General features: G+C 43.6%; 1 protein-coding gene across 8 annotated transcripts in view; it reads left to right on the top strand.

Moving 5' to 3' along the window:
• Window positions 1-25159, top strand: part of SGPL1 (sphingosine-1-phosphate lyase 1) — a 97468-nt gene that overhangs the window by 23198 nt on the left and 49111 nt on the right. For 2 of the 8 annotated variants that reach the window (XM_064488085.1, XM_064488083.1), the window contains 2 exons: window positions 20256-20430; window positions 21702-21763. In XM_064488085.1, coding sequence (XP_064344155.1) covers window positions 21737-21763 — 27 coding nt within the window. In that variant the 5' untranslated portion in view covers window positions 20256-20430; window positions 21702-21736. Of the gene's footprint in view, window positions 1-98; window positions 266-299; window positions 1167-20255; window positions 20431-20703; window positions 20849-21189; window positions 21317-21701; window positions 21764-25159 lie in introns of those variants that run through there. The other 6 variants (XM_064488087.1, XM_064488089.1, XM_064488084.1 and 3 more) reach the window with 5 other exon arrangements.

Genomic DNA, 25159 nt, shown 5'->3' with positions numbered 1-25159 from the left:
CTCTCCCTCTGGGCCCCAAGCTGGCCAGGCACAAGGGGCCTGAGGGCTCATACCAATTCAGAGAGACAACTGTCCTTTCCCCATCTTGGCCCCTCTAGGCCCTCCCTAGGCCCTGGTCTGACTCAAGTATCCGTTTCCTCCCCTGTGGAGATCCCTGGACTCACTGAAGAAAGTGGCCGCTATAGGGTGTGGGTGAGTAGCCCTTGCTGCCTGAGCAGGAAGGAGCAAGTGGACATGTCAACAGGAAGCCTCGTCAGTTCTGTGGGTAAGCCTGTCGCTTTGTGACTGCATCAGCCAGTGGTTGCTAGGTTACCTGTCCCACAACTCCAGAACCACTCCCCAGCACCCATCTCCTCACCCCCACTCAGCTCCTCTTACCCTCCCAGAAGGGGCAGGCAGGGCTCACTGAGGAATCGCTCACTCTCCCAGCCCCCTCTCTGCCGCCCATTCAGTGCTTCCAATGGGGACCAGGGGATAGAATGAGAATCAGGGGCTGGTTTCAGCCAGCGAGCAGCAGGCGGAGGGAGAAAAACTGGCCAAGAAGTTCGGTTGGATGGGCCCCAGCTCTTTCAGCCAAATCGGGCTGTCTGCCACCATGGAGCAGTCTGCCTCCGTGCATCCTATTTCTAGGGGTTGCTTGGCAGGGACTGTCTCATAGATGGAGAGGAGGAGGCCGCCTACATGATCCAAAGCATCCCTGCAGCCCTGCTCTGCAGGATAGTTGGATGGGAGGCCCCTAGGCTTTCAGTTGGGCCATGATTTCAGCGGGATTCTGACACTCCCTACGTGTGTCCCTTGGGTAAGTTGCCTGTACTGCCAGAGACATGGAACAGTGGTAAGAATGCTTGGTTCAGATCAGCTCTCCTTCCTACCGGTGCAGCCTCAGACCACTTGCATGATGTCTCTGAGCCTCAGTTCCCATGTCTCTGGAATGGAGATGATACTTGCAGTTACTTTCACAGGATTTTTGAGAATAAGTGACTTAATGCACTTGAAAGTGTTTAGAATAGTGCCTGGCACCAAGTATGATCTCTTATGTTATTACCTTCTCTGAGCCTGTAAAATAGGCTACCGTCACCTACTTCTGGGGTTGTTCTGAAGGACGAACGAGCTAATGGAAGTGAAGCACCTAGTCATATGCCTGGCGCACAAGATGCTCAAAAATGGTAATCAGAATAATCACTTTCTCGGTGTCTTGATGAAGGGAGGATGGAGGGGGATGGGATGAGTCCTCAGCCTGAGAACCGCCTTAGGTAATTCACTGTTTCTCCAAGGCTCAACTTGGACAGCTGTACAAAGGGGTCAGGATAATCCTTCGACTGACCGCAGGGCTGCTGAGGGTGTAGACAGACTCTGTAAATAACGGAAGGGTTTGCAGGTGGTGCTTGATGCTGTCCTAGGAATGAGGCTGCTGGCACTCAAAACTGATGGGGGTGGGCCTGTTCGAGGGTCTTCCTTCTCAGCCCCCCTGGCTTCCTGTCAGTGGCCGAGGCTTCTAGACTCCTGTCCTCCGCTAGGGAGGAAGAACAGGAAGGAGGCTAGCTAGAGGCAAACCCAAGTCCTTCAAAAGTTCTGCCCATCCCCGCTGAGGGGTGGGGCCTCAAGCCACTGTCCTTGCCCACAGGGCTTCTCCATTCACACAGGTCACCATGTTCCCCCTTTAAGCTCTGGGCTTGTCTCTGCAGGAATGAGGTGACCCCTCTGAAACCATCTGAAAGCCCCCACTTGCGTGCTTCTGGGAATCTTGGTGGCTACTGTGACAAACAATACTATGTTTGAAAGAAGAGAGGGCTTTCTTCCCTCCTGACCAGCCCCTCCCCGCTTGCTGCTTTCAGCTCACTTGGAAGATTTCCCACAATGTGACCTGACACAGCCGAGAGTCAAACCCACTCTCACCCTCCCGCTGCGCCTCCCAGCCCTTCCACTGTACTGTTTAGAACTGAGCATCCGCTCTACGTGCAGATTGCAGCTTTGGGATTGAAGTGGGTACTTTAGAGAACGCCTTCAACATTGGTTTGTAAGGTTTATGAGAGAATTGAGAGGAAACCCTTCTGACAGCTCTTTTATGGGGCATCAGAAACAGGAGAGATTCTGTCTGCCTGGAAGTGATTTGAAGTACAGTCCTCCTGCCGGGATGCCTCAGTTATAAGGGACGCAGTATTGAATTTTATGGAATACTTCGTACATGCCAGGCACTGTGCTAACTTTTTAAAATATATTGTCTCATTTAACCGTATAGATGAGGTAGTTGATGATCAGAGAAATTCTTATATGTATTAAAAAAAATACATTCTCCCCTCTGTGGCTTGCTCTTCTGTCCCCAAATGCAGTCTTTTGATGGAGAGAAATTTCTAATTTTAACTTAGTATAATTGATTCATTTTGTCCTTAGCAATGAATGGTGTTTGCGTCTTATTAGAGATCTTTGCCTACCTAAGGTTATGAAGATAGTTTCTCATTCTTTTCTAGAAGGTTTTCTATTTTGCCTTTTGCATTTAGATCTATGATCAATCTGGAATTGGTTTTTGGGTATGGTGTAAGTTAGGGCCAAGAGCCATGTCTTTTCCCATATAAATACCAATTTGACCAGCACTATTATTTAAAACCTGTCCTTGTCCTGCTTCTCTGCAGTGTCATCTTTATCAAAATTCAAGTGTCCAAATGTGTGTGGGTTTGTCTGTGGACTCTGTTCTTTTCCAGTGCTCTATTGGTCTACCATTCTGCCAGTTTCAAATACATCTTGGTGCCTAGTGGTAGAAAACTTCATCAGGGAAAACTCTTTTTTTTTCCTCTTCCACTCTTGAGACTTCTGACACCAGCTGTATGGGAGTTTTTCCCATACCAAGCATTTCTCCACTTCAGCAGACACCAACTGGGTGTCCTACAAGTTTAACTTAATTCTGACACTAGCTACCCAGAGACAGCATCAGACCCCACAGGTTAAGGGCCCAGTCCCACAAGAATGCCCCCACTTTAGGGAGACTGAAACCGAGTCCCCCTAAAACTGAGTTCCCTTACCGAGTTTATGATTAATTCCTCTATCCAAAACTTTATGCTCTTTCATGTCCCTTCTGACCTCAGTCCTGTGCTAACTGAACACTAATCAGCCAGAGTCAGATGCCTGAGATTGCTGTGGTCGATAACATCACTGATGTACTAAAACTGCTATCGTAGATACCCTTAACTACAAACTTGGGCTGTTTCCCCAGGACAAGAATGGGCCCTCGAGCTGTGGACCACTTGGCCAAGAGAATCATAAACCAGAAACCTCTTGACTCCCGAAACTGCAGTTACAGAAATGTCACATGATAATTAATCCCAGCCTCTTGTTCTTCCCTTTTCAATCATCTCTAACTCAAAGACCAAATGGAGTGGGTCTGAGGATTGTCTTTCACTCCCTTGCCGATCCACTACAATAAACCCTCATTTTGCTGCAAATACCCGCTGTCAGAATTTGGCTTTCTGCGCCAGGGGCACACGAGCCCCTGCTTGGTAACAACAGCAGCCTCAGGTTCTAGTTGTCACCTGTACTTCTGACTGACCAGCATTAAATTGAGGTTCTCACCATCCCCTCCTCGGGTTTGAAAGTTTGCTAGAATGGCTCACAAAGCTCAGGTAAATATTTACCTGTGTTTACTACTTTAGTGTGAAGGGTATTATAAAGGATACAGATGAACAGCCAGATGAAGAGGTACATAGGGCAACGTCGCTGGTGCAGGAGCGTCTGTCCCCGTGGAACTGCGGTGTGCCACTCCCAACACGTGGTTGTGCTCACCAACCTGGACGCTCTCCAAACCCCATCTTTTTAGGTTTTTATGGAGGCTTCATTAGGTAGGAATGGCTGATTAAATCTTTGGCCTTTGGAGACTGATTCAAAGGCTAGCCCCTCTCTCCTCCCTACTCCCTAGGTCAGGGGTAGGGCTGAAAGGTTCCCCTGGCAACCAAAGGTTGCCGCGTTAACCTAAACTCAGGTGTGACTGAAAGGGCTAGTTATGAATAACAAAAGACACTTTCATCTCTCTTGTCACTTAGGCAATTCCAGGGATTTTAGGGGCTCAGATTGGGGGTGAAGACTAAATAGATGTGTATTCCTTATTCTAAATCACAATATCGCGGATTTACAGCTTTGTCTTTTAAGATTTTATTCTAGTTCCTTTGCCTTTCCATATAAATTTTAGAATTATCTATATCTACAATTTTTTTGTTGGGATTTTATTATTTTTAACTGATTTTTTTCCTTCCAGTTTTGTTGAGGTATAGCACTGTGTAAGTTTAAGGTGTACAGCATTATGATTTGACTTACATCGTGAAATGATTATCACAGTAACATCCATCATCTCATACAGATAACAAACTTAAAGAAATAGAAAAAAATGTTTTCCTTGTGATGAGAACTGTTAGGATTTACTCTCTTAACAATTTTCATACATAACAAACACCGATGTTAACGGTATTTCTCATGTTGTCCATTACATCCCTAGTACTTATTTATCTTATAACTGAAAGTTTGTACCTTTTGACCACCTTCATCCAACTCCCCCTGCCTCAATCCAACCACAAATCTGATCTCTTTTTCTGAGTCTGTTTTTGAAGTATAATTGACCTACAATGCTATGTTAGTTCCTGTTATACAACATAGTGATTTGATATTTCTATATGTTTTAAAATGATCACCACAATACTAGTGATGGTATGTCACCATACAAACATACTACGTAGCTGTTGACTATATTCCCCAAACTGTACATAATTGTCTTAATTATTTCCTCTACATACATTTAGAACCATATCAGGCAGTGTTGTAATTTTTGCTTCAACAGTCAAACGTTATTTAGAAAACCCATAAGAAGTAAATGGGAAAGCCTGTTTACTCATAGTTTTTGCTGACTGTGTTCTTCCTTCCTGATGTTCCAAGTTCTTCTATCATTGTTTCCTTTCTGTTTAGAGAACTTCCTTTAGCCATTCTTTTAGGGCATGTCTGCTGGTGACAGACCATCTTAGTTTTCCTTCATCTAAGAATGTCTTAATTTCCCGGCATTCCTGTAGGATACTTTTGCTTAGGTATAGGATTCTGGGTTAACTGTTCTGTTTTTTTCATCACCTGAAAAATACTGTGCCACTTCACTCTGATCTCTGTGATTTTCTGATGAGAAATCTGCTGTCATTCTAATTGTTTTGTTTTGTTTTTTCTTCTTCCATACAGGTAAGGTTTCGTTTTTCTCTGGCTGCTTTTAAGATTTTTTTTCTTTTAGTTTTAGGAGTTTAATAATGATGTGTCTGCCTGTGGATTTCTTTGGCTTTATTCTGCCTGGTTTGTTCCGCCCGTTGAATCTCTATGTTTATGTTTCTTGCCAAATTTGGGATGTTTTCAGCCATTATTTCTTTGAGTTCTTTTTCAGCCCCACACTCTTTCTTTCTCCTGTTCTGGAACTTTGATGGCACAAATGTTAGATCTTTGGTTATAGTCCCACAGGCCCCTGAGGCTCTGTTCACTTTTCTGTTGTTGATTTTTCAGTCTAGTTTCTGTGTTTCAGACTGGGTAGTTTCAATTGTTCTATCTTAGAGTTCATTGATTCTTTCTTCTTCCTCCTCTCTTATGCTGTTGAGCCCATCCACTGAGATTTTAGTACAGTTACTGTATTTTTCAGTTCTAAAATTTCCATTTGGTTCTTTATAGCTTCTATTTCTTTGCTAAGGCTTTCTATTCCCCCCCCCCCACTTTTTTGAAGTGTGTTCCTAGTTGCTCAGTGAAGCTTTTTTTATCATGTCTGCTATAAAATCTTTGTCAGATAATTCTAACATCTGTCACTTTGTGGTTGGCATATACTATGCTTTTCTAGGACTTTTTGTAAAGCATCTACATCTTCAGGTTTAGAGCATGGCCTATGTCTCTGGAAACTATAGTGATAACAGGATATCTTCTTTTTCTTGTCTGATATTGCACTGAATTTGTTCATTCTCTCTCTCTCCTTGATCAACACTGCTAGGGTTAGGGTGGTTCAACATATGCAAATCAATCAATGTAATACATCACATCAACAAGAGAAAGGACAAAAACCACATGATCATCTCAATTGATGCAAAAAAAGCATTTGATAAAATTGAACACCCATTTATGATAAAAACTCTCACCAAAGTGGGTATAGAGGGAACATATCTCAACATCATAAAAGCTATAGATGACAAACCTACAGCCAGCATAGTACTCAATGGTGAAAAACTCAAAAGCTTCCCACTAAAATCTGGGACAAGACAAGGATGCCCACTATCACCACTCCTATTCAACATAGTCTTGGAAGTCCCAGCCACAGCAACCAGGCAAGAGAGAGAAATAAAAGGGATCCAAATTGGAAAAGAAGAGGTAAAAGTGTCACTATACGCTGACAACATGTTACTATATATAGAAAACCCTAAAAGGTCCACACAAAAACTACTAGAGCTGATCAAAGAATTCAGCAAGGTAGCAGGTTACAAGACTAACGTTCAAAAATCAGTAGCATTTCTTTACACTAACAATGAATCAACAGAAAAAGAAAGTAAAGAAACAATCCTCTTTAAAATAGCACCTAAAGTAATAAAATACCTAGGAATAAATCTAACCAAGGAGGTGAAAGAATTATACACAGAAAACTATAAACCACTGATGAAGGAAATTAAAGAAGACTTTTAAAAATAGAAAGATATCCCATGCTCTTGGATTGGAAGAATCAATACTGTTAAAATGGTCACACTGCCCAAGGCAATCTACAAATTTAATGCAATCCCTATCAAATTACCCAGGACATATTTCACAGAACTAGAACAAATCATAATAAAATTTATATGGAACCATCAAAGACCTAGAACTGCCAAAGCATTACTGAAGAGAAAGAAAGAGGCTGGAGGAATAACTCTCCCAGACTTCAGACAATACTACAGAGCTACAGTCATCAAGAAAGCATGGTAAAGACAGCACCAAAAACAGACATATAGACCAATGGAACAGAATAGAGAGCCCAGAAATGAACCCACAAACTTTTGGTAAACTAATCTTCAACAAAGGAGGCAGGAATATACAATGGAATAAAAACAGTTTCTTCAGCAAATGGTGGTGGGAAAACTGGACAGCAGCAGCTCTTCAGCAAATGGTGTTGGGAAAACTGGACAGCAGCTGGTAAACCAATGAAGCTAGAACCCTCCCTTACACCATACACAAAAATAAACTCAGAATGGATGAAAGACTTAACATAAGACAAGATACAATAAACCTCCTTGAAGAAAATATAGGGAAAACATTATCTGACATACATCTCAAAAATGTTCTCCTAGAACAGTCTACTCAAGCAATAGAAATAAAAGCAAGAATAAACAAATGGGACCTAATGAAACTTACAAGCTTCTGCACAGCAAAAGAAACCATAAGTAAAACAAAAAGACAGCCTACGGAATGGGAGAAAATTTTTGCAGATGAAACCGACAAAGGCTTGATCTCCAGAATATATAAGCAGCTCATACAACTTAATAAGAAACAACCAAACAACCGAATCCAAAAATGGGCCAAAGACCTAAACAAGCAATTCTCCAAGGAAGACATACAAATGATCAACAGGCACATGAAAAAATGCTCAATATCACTAATTATCAGAAAAATGCAAATCAAAACTACAATGAGGTATCACCTCACACCAGTCAGAATGGTCGTCATTCAAAAATCCACAAATGACAAATGCTGGAGAGGCTGTGGAGAAAAGGGAACCCTCCTACACTGCTGGTGGGAATGCAGTTTGGTGCAGCCACAGTGGAAACAGTATGGAGATTCCTCAAAAGACTAGGAATAGACTTACCATATGACCCAGGAATCCCACTCCTGGGCTTATATCCAGAAGGAACCCTACTTCAGGATGACACCTGCACCCCAATGTTCATAGCAGCACTATTTACAATAGCCAAGACATGGAAACAGCCTAAATGTCCATTAACGGATGACTGGATAAAGAAGCTGTGGTATATTTATATAATGGAATACTACTGAGCCATAAAAACCAACAACATAACACCATTTGCAGCAACATGGATGCTCCTGGAGAATGTCATTCTAAGTGAAGTAAGCCAGAAAGAGAAAGAAAAATATCACATGAGATTGCTCATATGTGGAATCTAAAAAAACAAACAAAAAACAAACAAAGCATAAATACAAAACAGAAACAGACTCATAGACATAGAATACAAACTTGTGGTTGCCAAGGGGGCGGAGGGTGGGAAGGGATAGATGGGATTTCGAAATTGTAGAGTAGATAAACAAGATTATACTGTATAGCACAGGGAAATACATACAAGATCTTATGGTAGGTCACAGAGAAAGAAATGTGACAATGAATATACATGTTCATGTATAACTGAAAAATTGTGCTCTACACTGGAATTTGACACAACATTGTAAAATGATTATAAATCAGTAAAAAATGTTATATTGTTAAAAAATTAATTAATTAAAAAAAAAACTGCCAGGATTGTTTATTTTTTATGAGGTTTTTTTTTTTTTTTTTTCCCCCAAAGAACCAATTTTCAGTTATTTTGGTTCTCTTATTTCCTTTCTTCTACTTTCTTTGGGTCTAGTTTGTGTTTTTATTATTTCTTGATGTGGATACTTAAGTCATTGACTTTACATTTCCTTCTTTTCAAATATATATTTAAGGCCATAATAGCTGCATCCCACAAAATTTTCAAGATTATAGGAGATAAATGCTACCTTAGTTTAGTTTTAATTTGTACTTCTTTAATCAATGATCTTTTCGTATGCTTAAGTGCTATTGTATGTATAGCCTGCAGTCTCTGTTGATGTCCTTTGTCCATTTTTCTGTTGGTTTATTTGTCCTTCTTATATGGATATATGGATTTATATATTAGATTATCTCTTTGTAATGTGGGTAATTAAAATTTTTTTTCTAGTTTATTGCTCTTCTCTTGACTGTGCTGTGAACTCAGGTTTTAGGTTCCTCTCTTGCTGAACTGTACTCTGCTGAGGGTTTACTCATCTACTTTTGGAGTTCAAAAACCCCCTCTGCTTTGTTGGGCTTTCATTTATCCCCATGAAAGGTCCTCAGAACAGAGGCCAGAACCACAGGGTCTGGACACAGTTAGACCTGCCATTCTCTAGCTATGTGAACTATGTGACCTTAGATAAGTTTTGACACCTTCTAGGCCTCAGTTTCCTCATCTGTAAATTAAGGATAATTATCCTGCCATCCTTATGGGGTTGTCTGATGCTTAAATGAGATAAGGCACATATAACCACCCAGCACAGTGCCTGGCTCATAGTAAAGGCTCGATGCATGGTGTATTTTTCTTGTTGTTTACCAAAATCAAGCAAACATTTCATGAATGGCTGTTGTGTTATCTTGGTGCTATTTCTCATCAATGTACAGGAGAAAATCCTGTGGTCACGTGCCCTTTATCTCACCTGCTATGTCTTTCTGCTTCATACATGGATTCTGGATTGTGGCCAGTATTATTGGGTGCTTTGATGAGGGTTGGCTGCTCTCAAAATTGAGTCTCTGCCAGGCTCTTAGGGTTTACCTACTGTAGCACTTCCTGTTCCTCTATTGTCTCAGAGTTTGTGTGACTAGCCTTCTGATGGTCTTTTAGAGAAGAGGGGAGGAAAGAAAGGGGCATGACTGGAGACCCCACATGGCTCATCCACCCCACCTGCCTCCCCTAGGATGATCAGTTAGTTGCCTTTTAACCTGTCATCTGAGCAGGACTCACAGCTCTGGAGCTGGCAGGCATAGACTGGCCTAAGTCAGCACTCAGGAAGGTTACCCACCTGGAAGAGCAGGCAACAGAGAAGAGGGAATAAACCTGAACTCTCTAGAAAGATCTAAGATCATGGAACCAAACAAGTTTACTACATTCCATCCCTTTTCAACTTAAATGTCCTTTCTTTGACTCCTATCCCAAGTTTTCCCCTCCTACTCTCTTTTGATAGCCAATAATTCTTACAATTACATGTATCTTGCCTGCAAGCCTATAAGCTTCAAGAGGTTACATGGGTGTATTTCTTTTGTACTAATTCATCAAACTCTTTCTGCAATGCCTGGTGCCCGGTAAGTATTCATTGCATGAATGAATAGATAGATCAGAGTCTAAAGTAGTTATCCTGGTCATTCACCCTCTACATGCCTGAATCCTTGCCTCAGAGTTCCTGCCTACTCTATGCTAGTATTTGTCAGCAAAAACAGCTCTAGCAACAGGGAACTCTCCTGCCAAAGGCTGCCTGTTTATTTTCTGTGTAGTCCTGTTGGCTAGAAAGTTCTTCTTAACGTTGAACTGAATCTCCTTGAAGCTTCCAGTCAATGTTCTTGTTTTATTCTTATGGTCATATTCAAGTCTAGACCCTCTTTGGGGTGATGGCTCTTTGCACATTTGAACTTGGTTCTCTGCACCCACCTCTCCTCAAGGCTAATCAGAAAATGATTGATTAGACACATATTTGCTGAATACCTATGAAATGGAAAAGGCTAGAGAACACAAAGGTAAGAAGATATAATATCTGTCTTCAAGAGGTTACTGGTCTTGTAGGGAGCCAGAAAAATGAAGCTAGAATGTAATTAGGACAGTGAAGAGTCCAAGCCCATCTATGAGTCATAGGGAAGGCTCCACAGAGGAGTGGGCTACAGAATGTGCTCCCAGTTGGCCAGGGAGAAGAGAATGTTCCAAGAAGAAATGAGAGATTATGCAAAAGTCAGGGGCTATAAGAGCCCATGGCATGTTAATGGCAACTCTAAGTAATTCTGCGTGGCTAGAGAGACCAAAAGTCCCAGGTGGCACAAAACAGTCCCATTTATACCTGTTGTCCCAGAAGACTTATTAATATGTCTTCAGTCTCAACAGTGTCCCGAATTGAATGATTCATTATATGGTCACTCTAATTGTGCCTGGAACATAAAGTCTGAGGGTGAGGTAGAAATGGGGGAGATGAAGATGGAAAGAGGCAGAGGCTTATCATCAGAGGCCTGTGAGTCCAAGTTCGAGAACATTCAGTTAATTGGGGTTTGTATGGTCCCTTCCCTTGGAGGTCATCCTCTCCAGATATAATCTAATCCACAGATAGATTGGTACATCTGCTGATCGATGATTGTGGCTGTGGGTCACCGTTTATGGAAGGCTTATCAGGTACGTGCTTTCCAAATAGCTTGGGGTGCGGCCCAGGCAATCCCTGCTGACCCTTATTCATGCATGTTCTGTAACTGATTCCCTGCCACTAGGCCTTGGTTTTGACTTGTTTTTATGGTTGTGAGGTTGTGTCCTGATACAATATTGGGCAATCCCCTCAGGGCCTTCTGTTCCCAACTAGAGACTTTGGAAGGCTTTCCTGGACGGACATAGCCAGGATCAGAAGCAGGCCTATGGCTATAAACAACTTGCTTTAAAGGCCTGCAATGATGTGTATGTCAGAGGGACTTGTAATATTCAAACAAAACGAATTTTTAACTGAGTCTAAGATGATGCAACAACTAGGGAGTGTTGAGTTAGCTGTTTGACTGGGCAGCCAGTGGAAATAGTTTGAGCATTTGGAATACTTGAATTACATGAAAAGTGGAGAGTAAGAGTGGATATTTGAAACATGTCCCAGTGGGTGATTTCCTTTGCAGTGCCCCCTGCACATCTGTCCCTACTGGCAGAGTTTGGTTTGCACTCCAAAACTGAGTGTAGCAGTCCCTCAAGCAGACCCACTAGCTTCAGGATGCTTATGCCCACCAGGAAGCCAGTGGCAGTGGACCCCAGGGCATCTGGAGGCTCCCTCACTGCAGCCACTGCTCTGACACTTGGAGGCTCAGAGGGGATGTGAGGCTCCTAGGAGTGGTCGTGTCACCTCCTTTGTCAACCTACTGAAGTTTGGGAATCTAGGTGTATTAATTACTACGACTGCTGAAACCAAGGACTGTAAATGGGGTAGCTTGAACAGCAGAAGTTAATTGTCTCAGTTCCAGAGACTAGAAGTCTGAGATCCAGGTGTCGGCTGGACCAGTTCCTTCTGAAGGCTGTGAGGAAGAATCTGCCCACTGCCTCTACGCTAGTCTTTGGTGTTTTGACTTATGAAAGCATCATCCCCATCTCTGCCTTTATTTCCACATGGCATTCTCTCTGTGTGCATGTCTGTGCCTGAATTTCCCCTTTTTATAAGGATACTCATTATACTGGATTAGGGGTCTACCTTACCTTCAGCATGACCTCATCTTAAGTAATTACACCTGCAGTGACCCCATTTCCAAAGAATATCACATTCTGAGATACTGAGAGTTAAGACTTTGGCATATGAATTGTTGGGGGACATGATTCAACCCACAACACTAGGGTAAACAGAAACAGCATCAGCATGAATGTAACTGCTCTATTGGTTACTGCCGCAACCAGTTCTACTCTATGGGAAACAGTCAAGTCCGAAAGAATCCCGAGGTTAAGGGGGAGGTACTCCAGTCCTGCTCTAACAGGTTAAAGGTAGAGCCCACTAGGTATAGGTTAGCTTGTCTCGAGCTATGAATGTGACTTCTCCCCTGGGGCTACTAGCCTAAGGTCACATGTGGGAGCCTGCTGGTCAGGGCACAGGTGGACCGTGGCTCTGGGCAGCTGCTTTCAATCTGTTATCTCACTTTACAAAAGTCCATCTTCTGAGCTGATGCCATTGTTCTATCCTAGAACCAACTATCTTCACCCTTTGCTGAGATGAATGCAAAAGCCTTGTGACTGATCTGCCCGTTTGAATCTTCTCCCAGCCATTCTCTGTACTCTGTGGAGCAATTGTTTTAAAACACAAATGTGATACAGTCAGCTCCTTGATTAAAACAACCTCAATGGCTGCTTGCTGCTCTTTCAATAAAGTTAAAAATAATATCTCCTACATGGCCCTGAGGTCTCCAACAGGAGGCTTATCATCTGCGTCCTGTCCTCAGTAGCATTCATTTAAAAACAATTCAGTTGGCCATACTCCATTTCTCAAAACGGGGGCTGAATACTGATGTTCACTCCTTGAATACTCACCAGGCTCTACTTTTTGATTTGTGGACTGGTCTGTACGTATGGTATGTATTTGTTTATAAGACAGAACTTCAAAACAGTTGAGTAAGTTGCCCAGAGTTCTGGGAGTTCCTTGGTCATATTCTTCTTTATGACCTTTTAGATCTCTTGACAATCACTATGTAACTACGATTTTCTTTTTCTATTTTGGGGTGAGAAAGATGGAATTAACAAACGGGTGATTCAGCAAGTTACATCATGGTCACAAGACAAATTATGCAAATTACAACAAGAACACATCATGGTCCTACAAGATTTTTGAGCTCTTTTTGTGCAGAAATTATGCTGGCTTGCTGTTTCCTGTTGCTAACTAAGGATAAAGATTCATCACATGTTGCATTTGCCTCCAGTGTCCAGAGGAGATCAGGAGATGTGATTGGTGTTAGCACTGCGCACTTTTCTGTTCTAGGAAGAGCATCATTCCCCTCTGAGCAAGGGTCTCCGCAACAGAGCTGGGGCAAGCTGGGGGCAGTGGGCAGCTCCTCTGTGTGTCCCCTAGGAAAATGGGAGTTCTGAACAGCTTGGGCATATGAAAGGAAGGAAGGGCTACCATTTGCAGCAACACGGATGGACCTGGAGATTGTCATACGGAGTGAAGGAACCCAGAAAGAGAGACAGAAACCACATGATAGATTGTCATACTGAGTGAAGGAAGCCAGAAAGAGAGACAGAAACCACATGATATCACTTATATATGGCATCTAAAAAAAGACACAAATGAATTTATTCACAAAACAGAAACAGATTCATAGACATAAAAAACAAACTTATGGTTACCAGGGGAAAAGAGGGTGGTTGAGAGATAAACTGGGAGTCTGGGATTTGCAGATACTAACTGCTACATATAAAATAGATAAACAACAAGGCCCTACTGTATAGCACAGAGAATTATATTTAATACCTTGCAATAGGCTATAATGAAAAAATGTGAAAAGGAATATATATATATATAGAATATATATATAACTATATATATAGTTATATATAGTTATATATAACTGAATCACTATTTTGTACACCAGAAATTAACACAGCATTGTAAGCCAACTATACTTCAATTAAAAAAAAAAGAAAAAGAAAGGAAGGGCTGTCCACAGATGGCTGGAAGTGGCTTGGTGACACCTGCAGGCTGCTTCTACAAGCTCCTTCACTGGGCTCTGTCTCTGGGGGTGCTGAGACTGTTCCCAATGTGTACCACCAAGTAGTCCCAGCAAAGAGAATGAGAATAATTCCCAACGCTGGCTGGCTCCTAGGACATCATGATTTTAAAATTCAGAGATTTTTACCACAAAGTCTGGATTCTTTTGACTTTTTTTTAAAATTGGAATGTTGGCACCTTCTCACTTACCATAGTTTACTTATTCTCTTTGCCTCCTTCCACTAGAATGTAAGTGGCATGAAGGAAAGGAATCTGTTTTGCTCAATTATACATCCCTGACCCAGGATATTGCAACCTGACATTAAATAGTTGAATGAGCCTGAGGCCTACATTCCCAAATGGTAACTCTCACATTACCTGTTTGGGCCCTTGAAGGCATGTGCATCTCCACATCTGCCCTCCACATCTATCTGTCCTGACCTGTGTGCTGGCCTCTCCCTCCCCTCCCCCCTTACTCTTGCCACATTGGCTTTGGTGTATACAGTTTCCTCAGCCAGAACACTCCCTGCATCTTTCTGCCTGATTGACTCCTGCTTATTCTGTCCTCTCAGCTCACATTGTCCTTGGTCCCTCTGCCTAGGCCCATTCCCCTTGAGTGTGGAGCATGGAGAACTGCCCTTAGGTTTTGAAAAAAACTATTAGAGAAAATTTCTTAAATTCTACTTTTAAAGGTATAAAAGCTTTTTCATCTGCTTGCAGAGATGGACGCCCTCTCCTTCTCCCCTGACCCCTGAGCTCAGGATACAGGTGCTGCCCAGCTTTCCAGAGCCCAGCTCCTCTGAGTGAGTCAGCCCTGGAAACCAGTTCTGCAGGGCCAGGCAAGGAGTCACCGTGGGCCAAGATTCATAATTACCCACCTGGTCCTCTGTTTACACAGGACTTCTGTTACTTCAGGCCTCTTCATTGCATCCCATCTGTGTCAACACTGAGGGGGAGAGAGAGGAAGCCCAGCCATCCAGGGCATTCTGGCCACACCACTCATCCTCAGTGCAGGGCGAGGATGGACACCCTCTCCAACCAAGTGTGATCGAGGGCCCCTTCTGGGAACCTGAGCACAGACAGGTGGAGTTTCTAAACAGAGGCTTCTGGGATGTGTAACCCAAGTAGGGCAGAGAGAATTCTAGACTGACAGAGTTGGAGAGCAGCTTCCTCTCTCTATCCAATTCTGAGGTCAGGAAATTGAGACCCAGACAGGGTAAATGGTGCATCCATAGCCATGCAGACTCTGAGTCTCAAAGCCAGCACGAGAACCTCTAAGTTTCAGTACATTTTCTGGGCCTAGGCTTCTGGAGCTGGAATGTCAGGAATTCTAAGTTCAGTTTCCCCTAGCTGTGGGACCAAGGCATAGAAATTGATGAGAATGGATAGCATTTAGCAAATTTTATCTAGAGGTGTTGAAAATCCAAATCTTTGGGCTCCACCCCTCATTCACCAGGTCTGCAGGAAAGCCCTGACATGAGGACTTTGAAGAGCTCCTTGAAGGTTCTGACGTGCAACACCCGATGGAAAGGACGAGCCTGGACAATGCTTGAGTCTCTTCTAACTTGACAGATATTAGCTGTAGTTATTAAAATGAGGCTTGTGTTAGACTGCATTCCTGTTATCAGTCCTCAATGACAGGTCTCAGTGGGGCAGTTTGGCTTCCCAGGGGCATCCTGAAAGTTTAAAAAGTTTTGGTTGTCACAATAAAGGGGGTAATTCCTTTGGCATTCGGTGGTGGTGATGGATGCTAGATGCCTCATAATGCAGACATTGCAGAGCCAGCTCCTCCCAATGAAGAATTGTCCTGGGGGAGGGTATAGCTCAGTGGTAGAGCATGTGCTTAGCATGCACAAGGTCCTAGGTTCAATCCCCAGTACCTCCATTAAAAAAAAGTAAATAAATGAACGTAATTTTTTCCCCCCAAAAACCAAACCAAAACAGAGAAGCACAGGGAAAAAAAAAGAACTGTCCTGAGTCCTACGTATCTTTTTAACATCATGCCAGAACAATCACGCAGGTGAAAAGCCAGTTTCATAGTCACATGAGCCAAGAAATTGTATAGAAGTTGTCCTTCATTTTGTCTGGAACTGTCGACTGTTAATCCATCATTTTGGAAAAGCACATCACCCATGGCAACACTGCTCACATAGTGATAGAGTCACCAAGACAATACCTCTATGCTGGTCTGCCTTTCCCCTTCACAATGATTGTATGTAGTTATACAAAGATCCTCATTTAGCCCTTATTTCAAAATGGCAAATATAAAGGAAAAAGTGACAGCAATATTCAATTAAATATTGTCTTCTGTTAAAGGTATACTTATCCATTGTAAGTTCATGCATCTGCTAACTTCCTGTATGATTTTATTATGATGGCTTTCCCTTTTAAAGTTAGGACACTATATTGCTTTGTAAAAGAACTATATGTGTGGGGAGGTACACCCCCTGTTTATAACATATATATATTTTATCTTTTTCTTTTTTAATTTTTATTTGCTTATTTTTTTTATTGAACTGTAGTCAATTACCATGTGTCAGTTTCTGGTGTACAGCTCAATATCCCAGTCATGCATATACATACATATATTCGTTTTCATATTTTTTTCATTAAACGTTATTACAAGATATTGAACATAGTTCCCTGTGCTATACAGAAGAAACTTTTTAAAATCTATTTTTATATATAGTGGCTAACATTTGTAAATCTCAAACTCCCAAATTTATCCCTTCTCACCCCCTTTCCCCGGTAACCATAAGATTGTTTACTATGTCTGTGAGTCTGTTTCTGTTTTGTAGATAAGTTCATTAGTGTCTCCTTTTTTCTTTTGTTAAATTCCACATATAAGTGATACCATATGGTTAACATATTTTTTTTTATACCCCCCATAAATAGGGGTTGTTGGACCTGGTTGGTTTGGGACTTACTGATATACCAACAACAAAATCTGCAGGAAGGCAGTAGATCTGTAGCTCTTGGACAAGCTTTCAGAAGGCTTAGGGTGCACTTGAAGGGACAAGGGGCATGTGAAAAGCCTAATCAGCTGTCAGGATCATGTCCTGATGGGGATTGAAGCCAGACCTAGAACAACAAGGTGAGAGGGCTGGGCTTGGCTTAGCCAATCACACAGCCCAGATTGGAATCTTATCTGAACTCACTGTAGATGTGGTGGAGGAGGTTAGATTAATAGTTTTTTTTTTTTTTTAAGTTAAAATTAGGTTAGACTAATAGTTCTTGAGTGCCTCCTGTGGGTCAAGCCCTATGTTGGGTGCATGTACCCCACCACCACCACCACAGTTTGAGGGTAGATGCTATTAACTTTTGCTTTACAACCAAGGAAGCCCAGGCTCAGTTAAACCCACTTGGGTGAGGCACACAATGATCTCTGGGTAGAGGCTGGTCCACCTTCAAAGCTCTTCTGTCATCGCAGACCCAGATGGCTTCCTTCTGCCCAAGGAAGTTTGTATTTATTTGGTTTTTGATAAGCAGTCACTTTTTGGTTTTGATGCTTTGTTAGGAGTGGTTTTGCAACCTGGATAGCCACAGGGGGCTTCCTCAGGAAAGGGGGGCTTCCCTGGGAAATAACTTGTTTCTCAGGGTCAGGCCTGGCCATTCTGACTTTTGGCTGAATTGGCACCTGGGACATGTGGCTCAGTGACCCACTGCACCTTGCTGTTCATCCCAGTGTGGCAGCCTCTGGGCTCATGCTCCCTGCCTCAGCTGCTCCCAGGACTGGCTGGCTCTTAGCCACCCCCCCCCCCCCCCACGCCTGTGGAAAGTTCTGTAATCCTCCCAGCCTGCTTCTGTTGGCTGGTTTCCTGCTCCTCCTCGGGCAGGGCGTTTTAGGCTCCATGAGTCGATGTCCTGCAGGGGGCTTTCCTGTGGCCATTCTTCTCCAAGAGTGGTTCAGAAACTGCAATCCCCCTAAGATCTGTCCACAGCCCTGTCCTAAGCTGGGCTTCCACAGAAGGTCCCCAGTTGGGTGGGAAGTGTCCGGGACAGGAATGGAGGCATGATAGCATGTTTCTGCTTTTTAGAGTGGGGAGTGTTTGCTTGAGTCTAGGGGGAGGGATGTCACTAAATATGGCTAGCTCTTGAATTCTTTCCTGCTTGAAGCCAAGGACCCTCATTTGGCAGGGTGCTTCCAAGGACTCCCCCAAGACTTGGGACATGGCCATCCTCTCGTGCCCCGTTTTCCTGCAACAGAGGGGCCTGAAGTCTCACACACACAAAAAATGCACCCCCTCCCACCCCAACACATATCCACATACAAGGCCCCTGGGCTCTGCCAGGAACTGTCAGGAGTCATGTTTCTCCCCAGGCCTTGGTTTCTTCATGCATGTATTATGGGGTCAAGCTGCAAATAGTTAAAGGCCCCTTGGGCACTAGCATTCTTTAGTTTTAATTAATTAAACGTGTTTTAGGTCCTTCCTACAAAATCTGAAGCCTTCCTTCCCATATGAACTCCATCTCATTCACCTGTGTGTCTTTGGGATGATCATTTACGTTCTCTGGGCCTTAATGTCCTTGTTTACAAGTTGGGAGATGATGAGAATCACCTGATCTGAGCACGTTAGCCCATAAATAGGGCTTTAGATGTAAAGGTGCCTAGAATACTTCTTGGCAAAGTATCTTAGCTCAGGCTGCTATAACAGATACCATACACTGAGTAGCTTAAAGAATAGACATTCACTTACCACAGTTCTGCAGGCTGCGAAGTCCAAGATCAAGGTCCTGGAGGATTTGGGTTTTGGTGAGGGTCCTCTTCCTGGCTTGCACATGGCTGCCATTTCACTGTGTGCTTGCATGACCTCTTTGTGCATGGGGAGAGGGGGACGGGGGGAGAGGGGTGGGGAAGAGAGAGAGAGCTGTCTGGTTTCTCTTCTTGTAAGGACACGAATCCTAATTATGAGTCTCTATCCTCATTACCTCATCTAAACCTAATTACTTTCCAGAGCCCCCACCAGCACATTGGGGATTAGGGCTTCAACATCTGAATTTGGAGGGGAGACACTCAGTCTATAACAATAAAGATTAGACAATATGGTTGAATTGGTGCATTCATCTGGGAAGAATAAACAGACTGCCTACTGTGTGTGTGACACCAGCAGTGAAGTTGTACCACAGAGGTATAGGGAGGAATCAGGCGCGGACCCTGTTCCCCAGTCAGCTGGCACAGGAATTCTAGATGAAAGGGAGGTGGCAGCTAAGAAGGAGACTAGGGAAAGCAGATCCTATGATCTGAGGAAGAAATAAAGCAGAGGGGTGGGGAATGGGGAGCAGGGAGGACATGTCTGGAATCCCAGAGTTACTCTTGATGAGCAGGCATTGGCAGGAAGCCCCAGGACATTTTCTCACCCTTCAACGCTGAGAATGCATGTCTGCTGGGGAACAGCAGCAAGAGGGTGTGGTGGTATCAGTGCCTGATTCACGAGCTCTGGATGGTACAAATGTCTGGGACTTCTGATGGGTGGAGGTGAGGGCGAGGAAACCCAGAAACAACCTGCTTGACACTTTCAGGGTCTTAACCATTCTGGCTGGGAAACTGGGAAGTGCTAAAGGGTGGTGCAGAGGAAGGCAGATGTGCTAACAAGGAATTTCATCCTAAGAGTACTGGATGAGGATGATGACGGTAGTGACGACACCCCAAATTGGTGTCATGACAAAATTTTGCAAGAAGATGGAATTGGGTACCCTCATTAGTGTCATTTTTATTAAGGTTTCAAGATTCCATGTAGGTGTCATTTAAATTATCTATTAAAAAATACTGTACAACTAACTACACTGCATTCCACTTCTGCTGAATTAGTGTATGACCACATGGACAAGTCATGAAAAACGCACTAAGAGTTATTTCTTCTGCAAATGAAGGGTGATCCTTGTGATCCTGGTAGGCACTTTCACTTGAATATTGTTAGATGATTCCCAGCATTGGTCAGGAAAATAAACTACTACTGGAAGCATTTTTGCCCAACACCTATGTCTCTGTTCTCCATTTTTGTTGGGGGAGAGGAGGATGGGAGTGATATTTCCATTAAGGGAATTTTCCTGTCGCTTTTCTTCAGGCATCAGTGACCTCAGTGGAAGTCTCCAGGAAAGAGACAAGGAGCAAATCTGAGTCACCCATTAAAATACCAAAGGCCTCTCCAGAGACCCATCTTGAGTCGTTGTTATGAATCAGTTTGTACAGTGCTCTGCAGGCTGACTTTTTCAGGGGCTCCAATTGACCACAAGTGACTAGTAAGTTGGTTTTTAAAAAGGGAGACTGAAGAAGCCAGGGACCCCCTGGAGCGGGAGGGTTCCACCTTCCCAGGAGGGCGGGTGCCGCTCCCGCCGGGCCGACAGGGGGCGCGCACATGCCGCGGGGCCGGGAGCCACGCGGGCGTAGCGCCCGGCTCCGGGCGTGCGCGCGCCCGGCAGCGGGGCCGAGCACGCCCGGGCTGCGGAACGGGGCGGGCGCCACGGGAGGCATTTCCGGGCGGGGCGGGGCGGGGAGGAGCGGAGTCGCGGGCGGCGGGAGCTCCAATCTCGGCGGCGGTGGCAGCAGCGGCAGGGGGAGCCTGCGCCCTGCAGCTCGCGAGTCAGTCTCGCGGTGAGGAGGAGCTAGACCGGCGAGAGAGTGTCCGAAGGAAGGAGCGCGGAAGCTGGGAAGGAGAAGGTGGGACGCGGCCGCCGCGACTCCAGAGAAAGGAGGAGGGTTCGGGCTGGGGAGGAGGACTTCGGGTTGTGATAGGGGAGAGTAGGGACTGAATGGGAGGCGGGTCCTGGCTGGGGAGAGGGAGGAGTGTCCGGACTGCGTGGGGTCCTGTTGGAGAGGGGTGAGGGGTGCTGGAAGAGCTAGGAGAGGTGGAAGGGCCGGGCGGGCCGGCGGGCTAGCAGATGCGGGGCGGGCTCGGGTTCGGGCTGACGGTAGGGGCGCCGACCACCTGAGAGGTCTGCATGAGTGGAAGGTTCGCGAGTGGTGGGGGAGGGTGCTAGGGCCGGGAGGGAGCGGGATCTAAACTCCACTCGCACGGCGGGGTAGAAGTGGTCCTGCGGCGGGCAGGTTTGCTGATCCGTCACCGGAGAGAAAAGGGTTGTGGAGAGGGAGTGATGAAGTCGAGAAAGAGGCCAACCTGTTTTTAAAGTGAGTCCGGTGAAGGCTGGACCATGGGACTGGGCTGCCTTTAGCGTCCGGTCCTCGGCCGGGTTAGTTTGAATGGGCTGGCCTTTTCGGGGCTGCCTGCCTTGGTCCGGGACTGTTTGGGCGTTTCCCCCGGTATCTACCTGGTGGGATTGCTTTGTGGGAGGGTCTCTGGACGGGTTTGGTCAGCTGTGGGAGGAAAGCTGAGTGCCAGCAGGATTCTGATTCGCTGGTTGGGGGTGCTAGGGGTGGAGTGTGATAGCTGGGAGTGAAATCTGAGCTCTCAAAGAAGGGAGAGAACCATTTCTCTGCTGCTCTGGGGAATCTAGGCGGGCCTACGGAACGGTTTAAAGCTTTAGAAGTAAACAAACCTGGTTCCCTTTTGCAGAGGGGAGGCACGGAAAGGACGGCTGGAACAGGAAGATGCCGAGTACGGACCTTCTGATGTTGGTGAGTCTTTTCCAAATACCCTCTTTGTTATGAGGCACTTGTCCCTTAAGTTTTATTTTTAGTCCAAAGGATGAGTGTGTAGATTTCACCTCTGATGCTTGCTTTTGGTAGCTGAGCATCGCTGCTATCTTTTGTTTTGAGTTTAATGGTTAAGATGGATAAGTGACTGAATTAAATATATGAATATATATATTTAACGTATTTGAAGAATCTTTTTCAAAATTCTTGCAGTTGATTTTAATCTCTCTCTTCTTATACTACCAGAGCAGTTTTAAAACTTCTGTTAAATTTTGTCTGGATTTGTCCCATGTTAATTTGTAAGTGTTTGTCTCCTGGACTAGAGTTGTGAATCCCCAGAAGGCAGATGTGTTGTTGTTTTTATCTGCTTAGAGATGTATAAACACCTGTTATGGTGCTCTGTGTATAGTAAATTGCTTAACAGATGTTGCTGAATTGAGTTAGTTTGTACTTTCTTTTGTTGGACTGATGAGTATGCCTGCTTTGGTAGAGGCTGTTTATTCCTCTCCTCTTGAGATCTGTCTGTGCTGATTTTTCACTGAGCAGGGAGGATAAAATTGCCAAATGAGTGTTTACCAAAATGACGTTTTATTCTTGGGACATTTATGATTCCATAGAGGCTTTTTATTGATTTTTATATTTTTCATAGAGGTTCATTAGTGTGAGAATTGTGGGGAGCCCACGACTTTAAAATAGCAATGTAGAAGTTGTGTCTGCATTTAGTTTTTAATAAGTCACTTCTTTGAATCTGATTTTTTTTGTGCAAAAACATTGATTTAAAAACAATTCCTTTCCCTTTATCTCACTATCCCACAGAGTTGGTAGTTGTCACTGGGAAATTGGCAAAAACTAATATTGAGGGTTTATTTTTTTTTTTCCTATTCAGTGCTGACGTCCTATAGTGTCAATGCCTGTAAGGTCTAGGGGAAAGATAGAGAGGGCAGCTAAATTGTGATTAGTTCTGGTTTGAGGCGGGGAACAAGGATGATTTTAGAGACATAGATACTTGGTTTATCTACAGAGTTCACCTAAAATAGTTTCTTGCCTCAAGTTTCACAGATTATCAGTAGATAATAAATAGCCCTATGTGATTTTAAATTCTTATTTTAAAAAAAATATGTTAGAAGAATTGGGAACTATTAATAAGCAAAAGGAAGTGACCCCCAGTAATTCCACCACTCAGAGATAACCACTGTTAGCACCTTGGGGAGTTAATGCAGAGTGATTTGCAATAATTGACAATTTCTGTTTTGTATTCTGTAAATCAGTACGTATATGTAAATTAAGATTCCTGTATGTTAGTAGGATGTACCTCTGTGCCCAGAGATGTGCTTATCACTTCTTGGGCCTAAGAGTTCCCTTTAGTAGTCTAAGCAGTGAGTGCTTTTATTTAGAAAATTAACTTTGGAGTTAATTTTGTTTTGAAGTATTTCTCTAGTTGTCACCACTACTTTTCACTTCCTCATTTGAAAATCTAGATTTTTAGGGGTGTTGCTTTGCTTGTTGGTGTAAGGAATTAATTCACGTGGATAACAACAGGCCCTTGAGGAATCATGACTCTGAAGACACTGTACATGTTGCTTGAGGTGCTTTCTCTGGAACAGTTGTCCTTTCTTTGTGCTGTGCTAAATGGTAAGGAACCAATGACCAGGGCTGGGTTTTCAATGGAGACACTAAACTGTCATGACCTGAGTTCACGGTGTTTCTCTGTAGCTGCTTTGTGCAGTATGATGCATTAGGCATGTCTAATTGGGAAGAAAGGACCCCAGTTTCTAGAAAATAACCAATGCAGGGGAGCGAATCATATAATCCCAGAATTAGAAACAATCTCAGAAGTCATGTGATGCAACTTCTTGCTTATATTGTGTGTAAATCCTTTTTAGAATATCTCTGGTAAATGAATAGCCAGTCATCCATCCTTTCTTCTGGGGGAATAGATGGGCATAAGCTAGGACACAATATAAGGTGGATTCAGAAATAATAATGTCTGATGGCCAACATTTATTGAGCATGTATTACATGTTACGTGCATTTAATTTTCACAAAAACCCTTTGAAAACGATAAACCTCCTTTTATAGGTGAAAAACTAGACTTGGAGAGGGTACCATAGCAATGAAGTGGTGAAACTGTGTTTTAACTATAGTTGGTCTGATAGGGTTGAAAACCACTTATATGGACAGTATGCTATGGTAATAAAACTTGAAGATGGACTGGAGTCCGTATATGACAAACGTTGGATTCCAGATGAAGGCTCTTGGGCTGTTAGCCCTTAGTGCTTTCCCCCTCTTGATTTTGCCCTCATTTGATTAAGGTGGTTTGCCTGCCTTTTTCCATTTGCTCATTTATGCCATAATACTTTCCACCTGTGTCTCAGTGAATAAATTGGGTGAGTGCACTCATCTGAGAATTGCGATGCTTTCAGAGGGAATTCAAGTCAGGAAATTATTTAGCAATCTTTCTTCACTTTGGCAATCAATCTTTTCATCCATATTCTCCTCCTTCCTAGTGCTGAGGGTCTGTAACACTTTGCAAGTTGCCAAATACTCCTAGCTTTTAAGCAGAAAGGTACTTTATAAAGCTAAGTCTACTCCATAGATCCATTGAAATGGATGACTCAGAATTACCAAATGCCCCATGGTAGTGCTGGGTGGGGCTTGAGTGATGATTGTTTATCTAGGGTCGAGGTTCTCAACCAAGGGTGATTTTTATCCCTCGCTTCCTCCCCCAGGGGCGTTTGGCAATGTCTAGAGACATTTTTAGTTTTCATACTTGAGTGCTAGAGGTCAGGGATGCAGCTAAACGCTTACTGTGCCCACAATTAAGAATTATCTGACCTGAAATATCAGTAGTGCCCTGTTTGAGAAACCCTGACCTAGGTTTCTTAACACGGATAATGGCATCTGTGTCGTCCTTGCATTCATATGGATGAGGGGGCATAGTTGCCTCCTTAGTTCAGTAGGCAGCGTGTCAGTCTCAAATGGATGGGGCAGTGAGTCTTAGAGTTTAGTGGGTCCGTTACAGAGTTACTTGGGTTATTTTGCCCATGGGTCAAGTGCTGCTTCTTTGGAATATATATTGGAGAGTGTGCAGCATGATTTTCTGCAGCACAGTAAAATTCTGTAGAAATGCTTTCTTTTGCAACATTTCTGCAGCACTCTTTTCTTGATTTGGAAACAGTAAGCCTGTCTCAGTTTTGTTTTTCAGGTCCAAAAATCAAAGTCTTTCTAGATCTTAGAACTTTATCTTTGACCCTTGAATCTTTTTCAGGGATGCTTTCTTTATGAATCTCAAATGAGGTTTAGGCAATAAGCTGAAAAATTGACACTAAAAGCTCATTTCTGTTATTTGAATCTGGTGTCTTATTTGTAGGATTGTCT

Source organism: Camelus dromedarius, chromosome 8 (genome assembly GCF_036321535.1).
Source record: "Camelus dromedarius isolate mCamDro1 chromosome 8, mCamDro1.pat, whole genome shotgun sequence".
Taxonomy (NCBI): domain Eukaryota; kingdom Metazoa; phylum Chordata; class Mammalia; order Artiodactyla; family Camelidae; genus Camelus; species Camelus dromedarius.
This window is presented reverse-complemented; position numbering and strand designations above follow the sequence as displayed.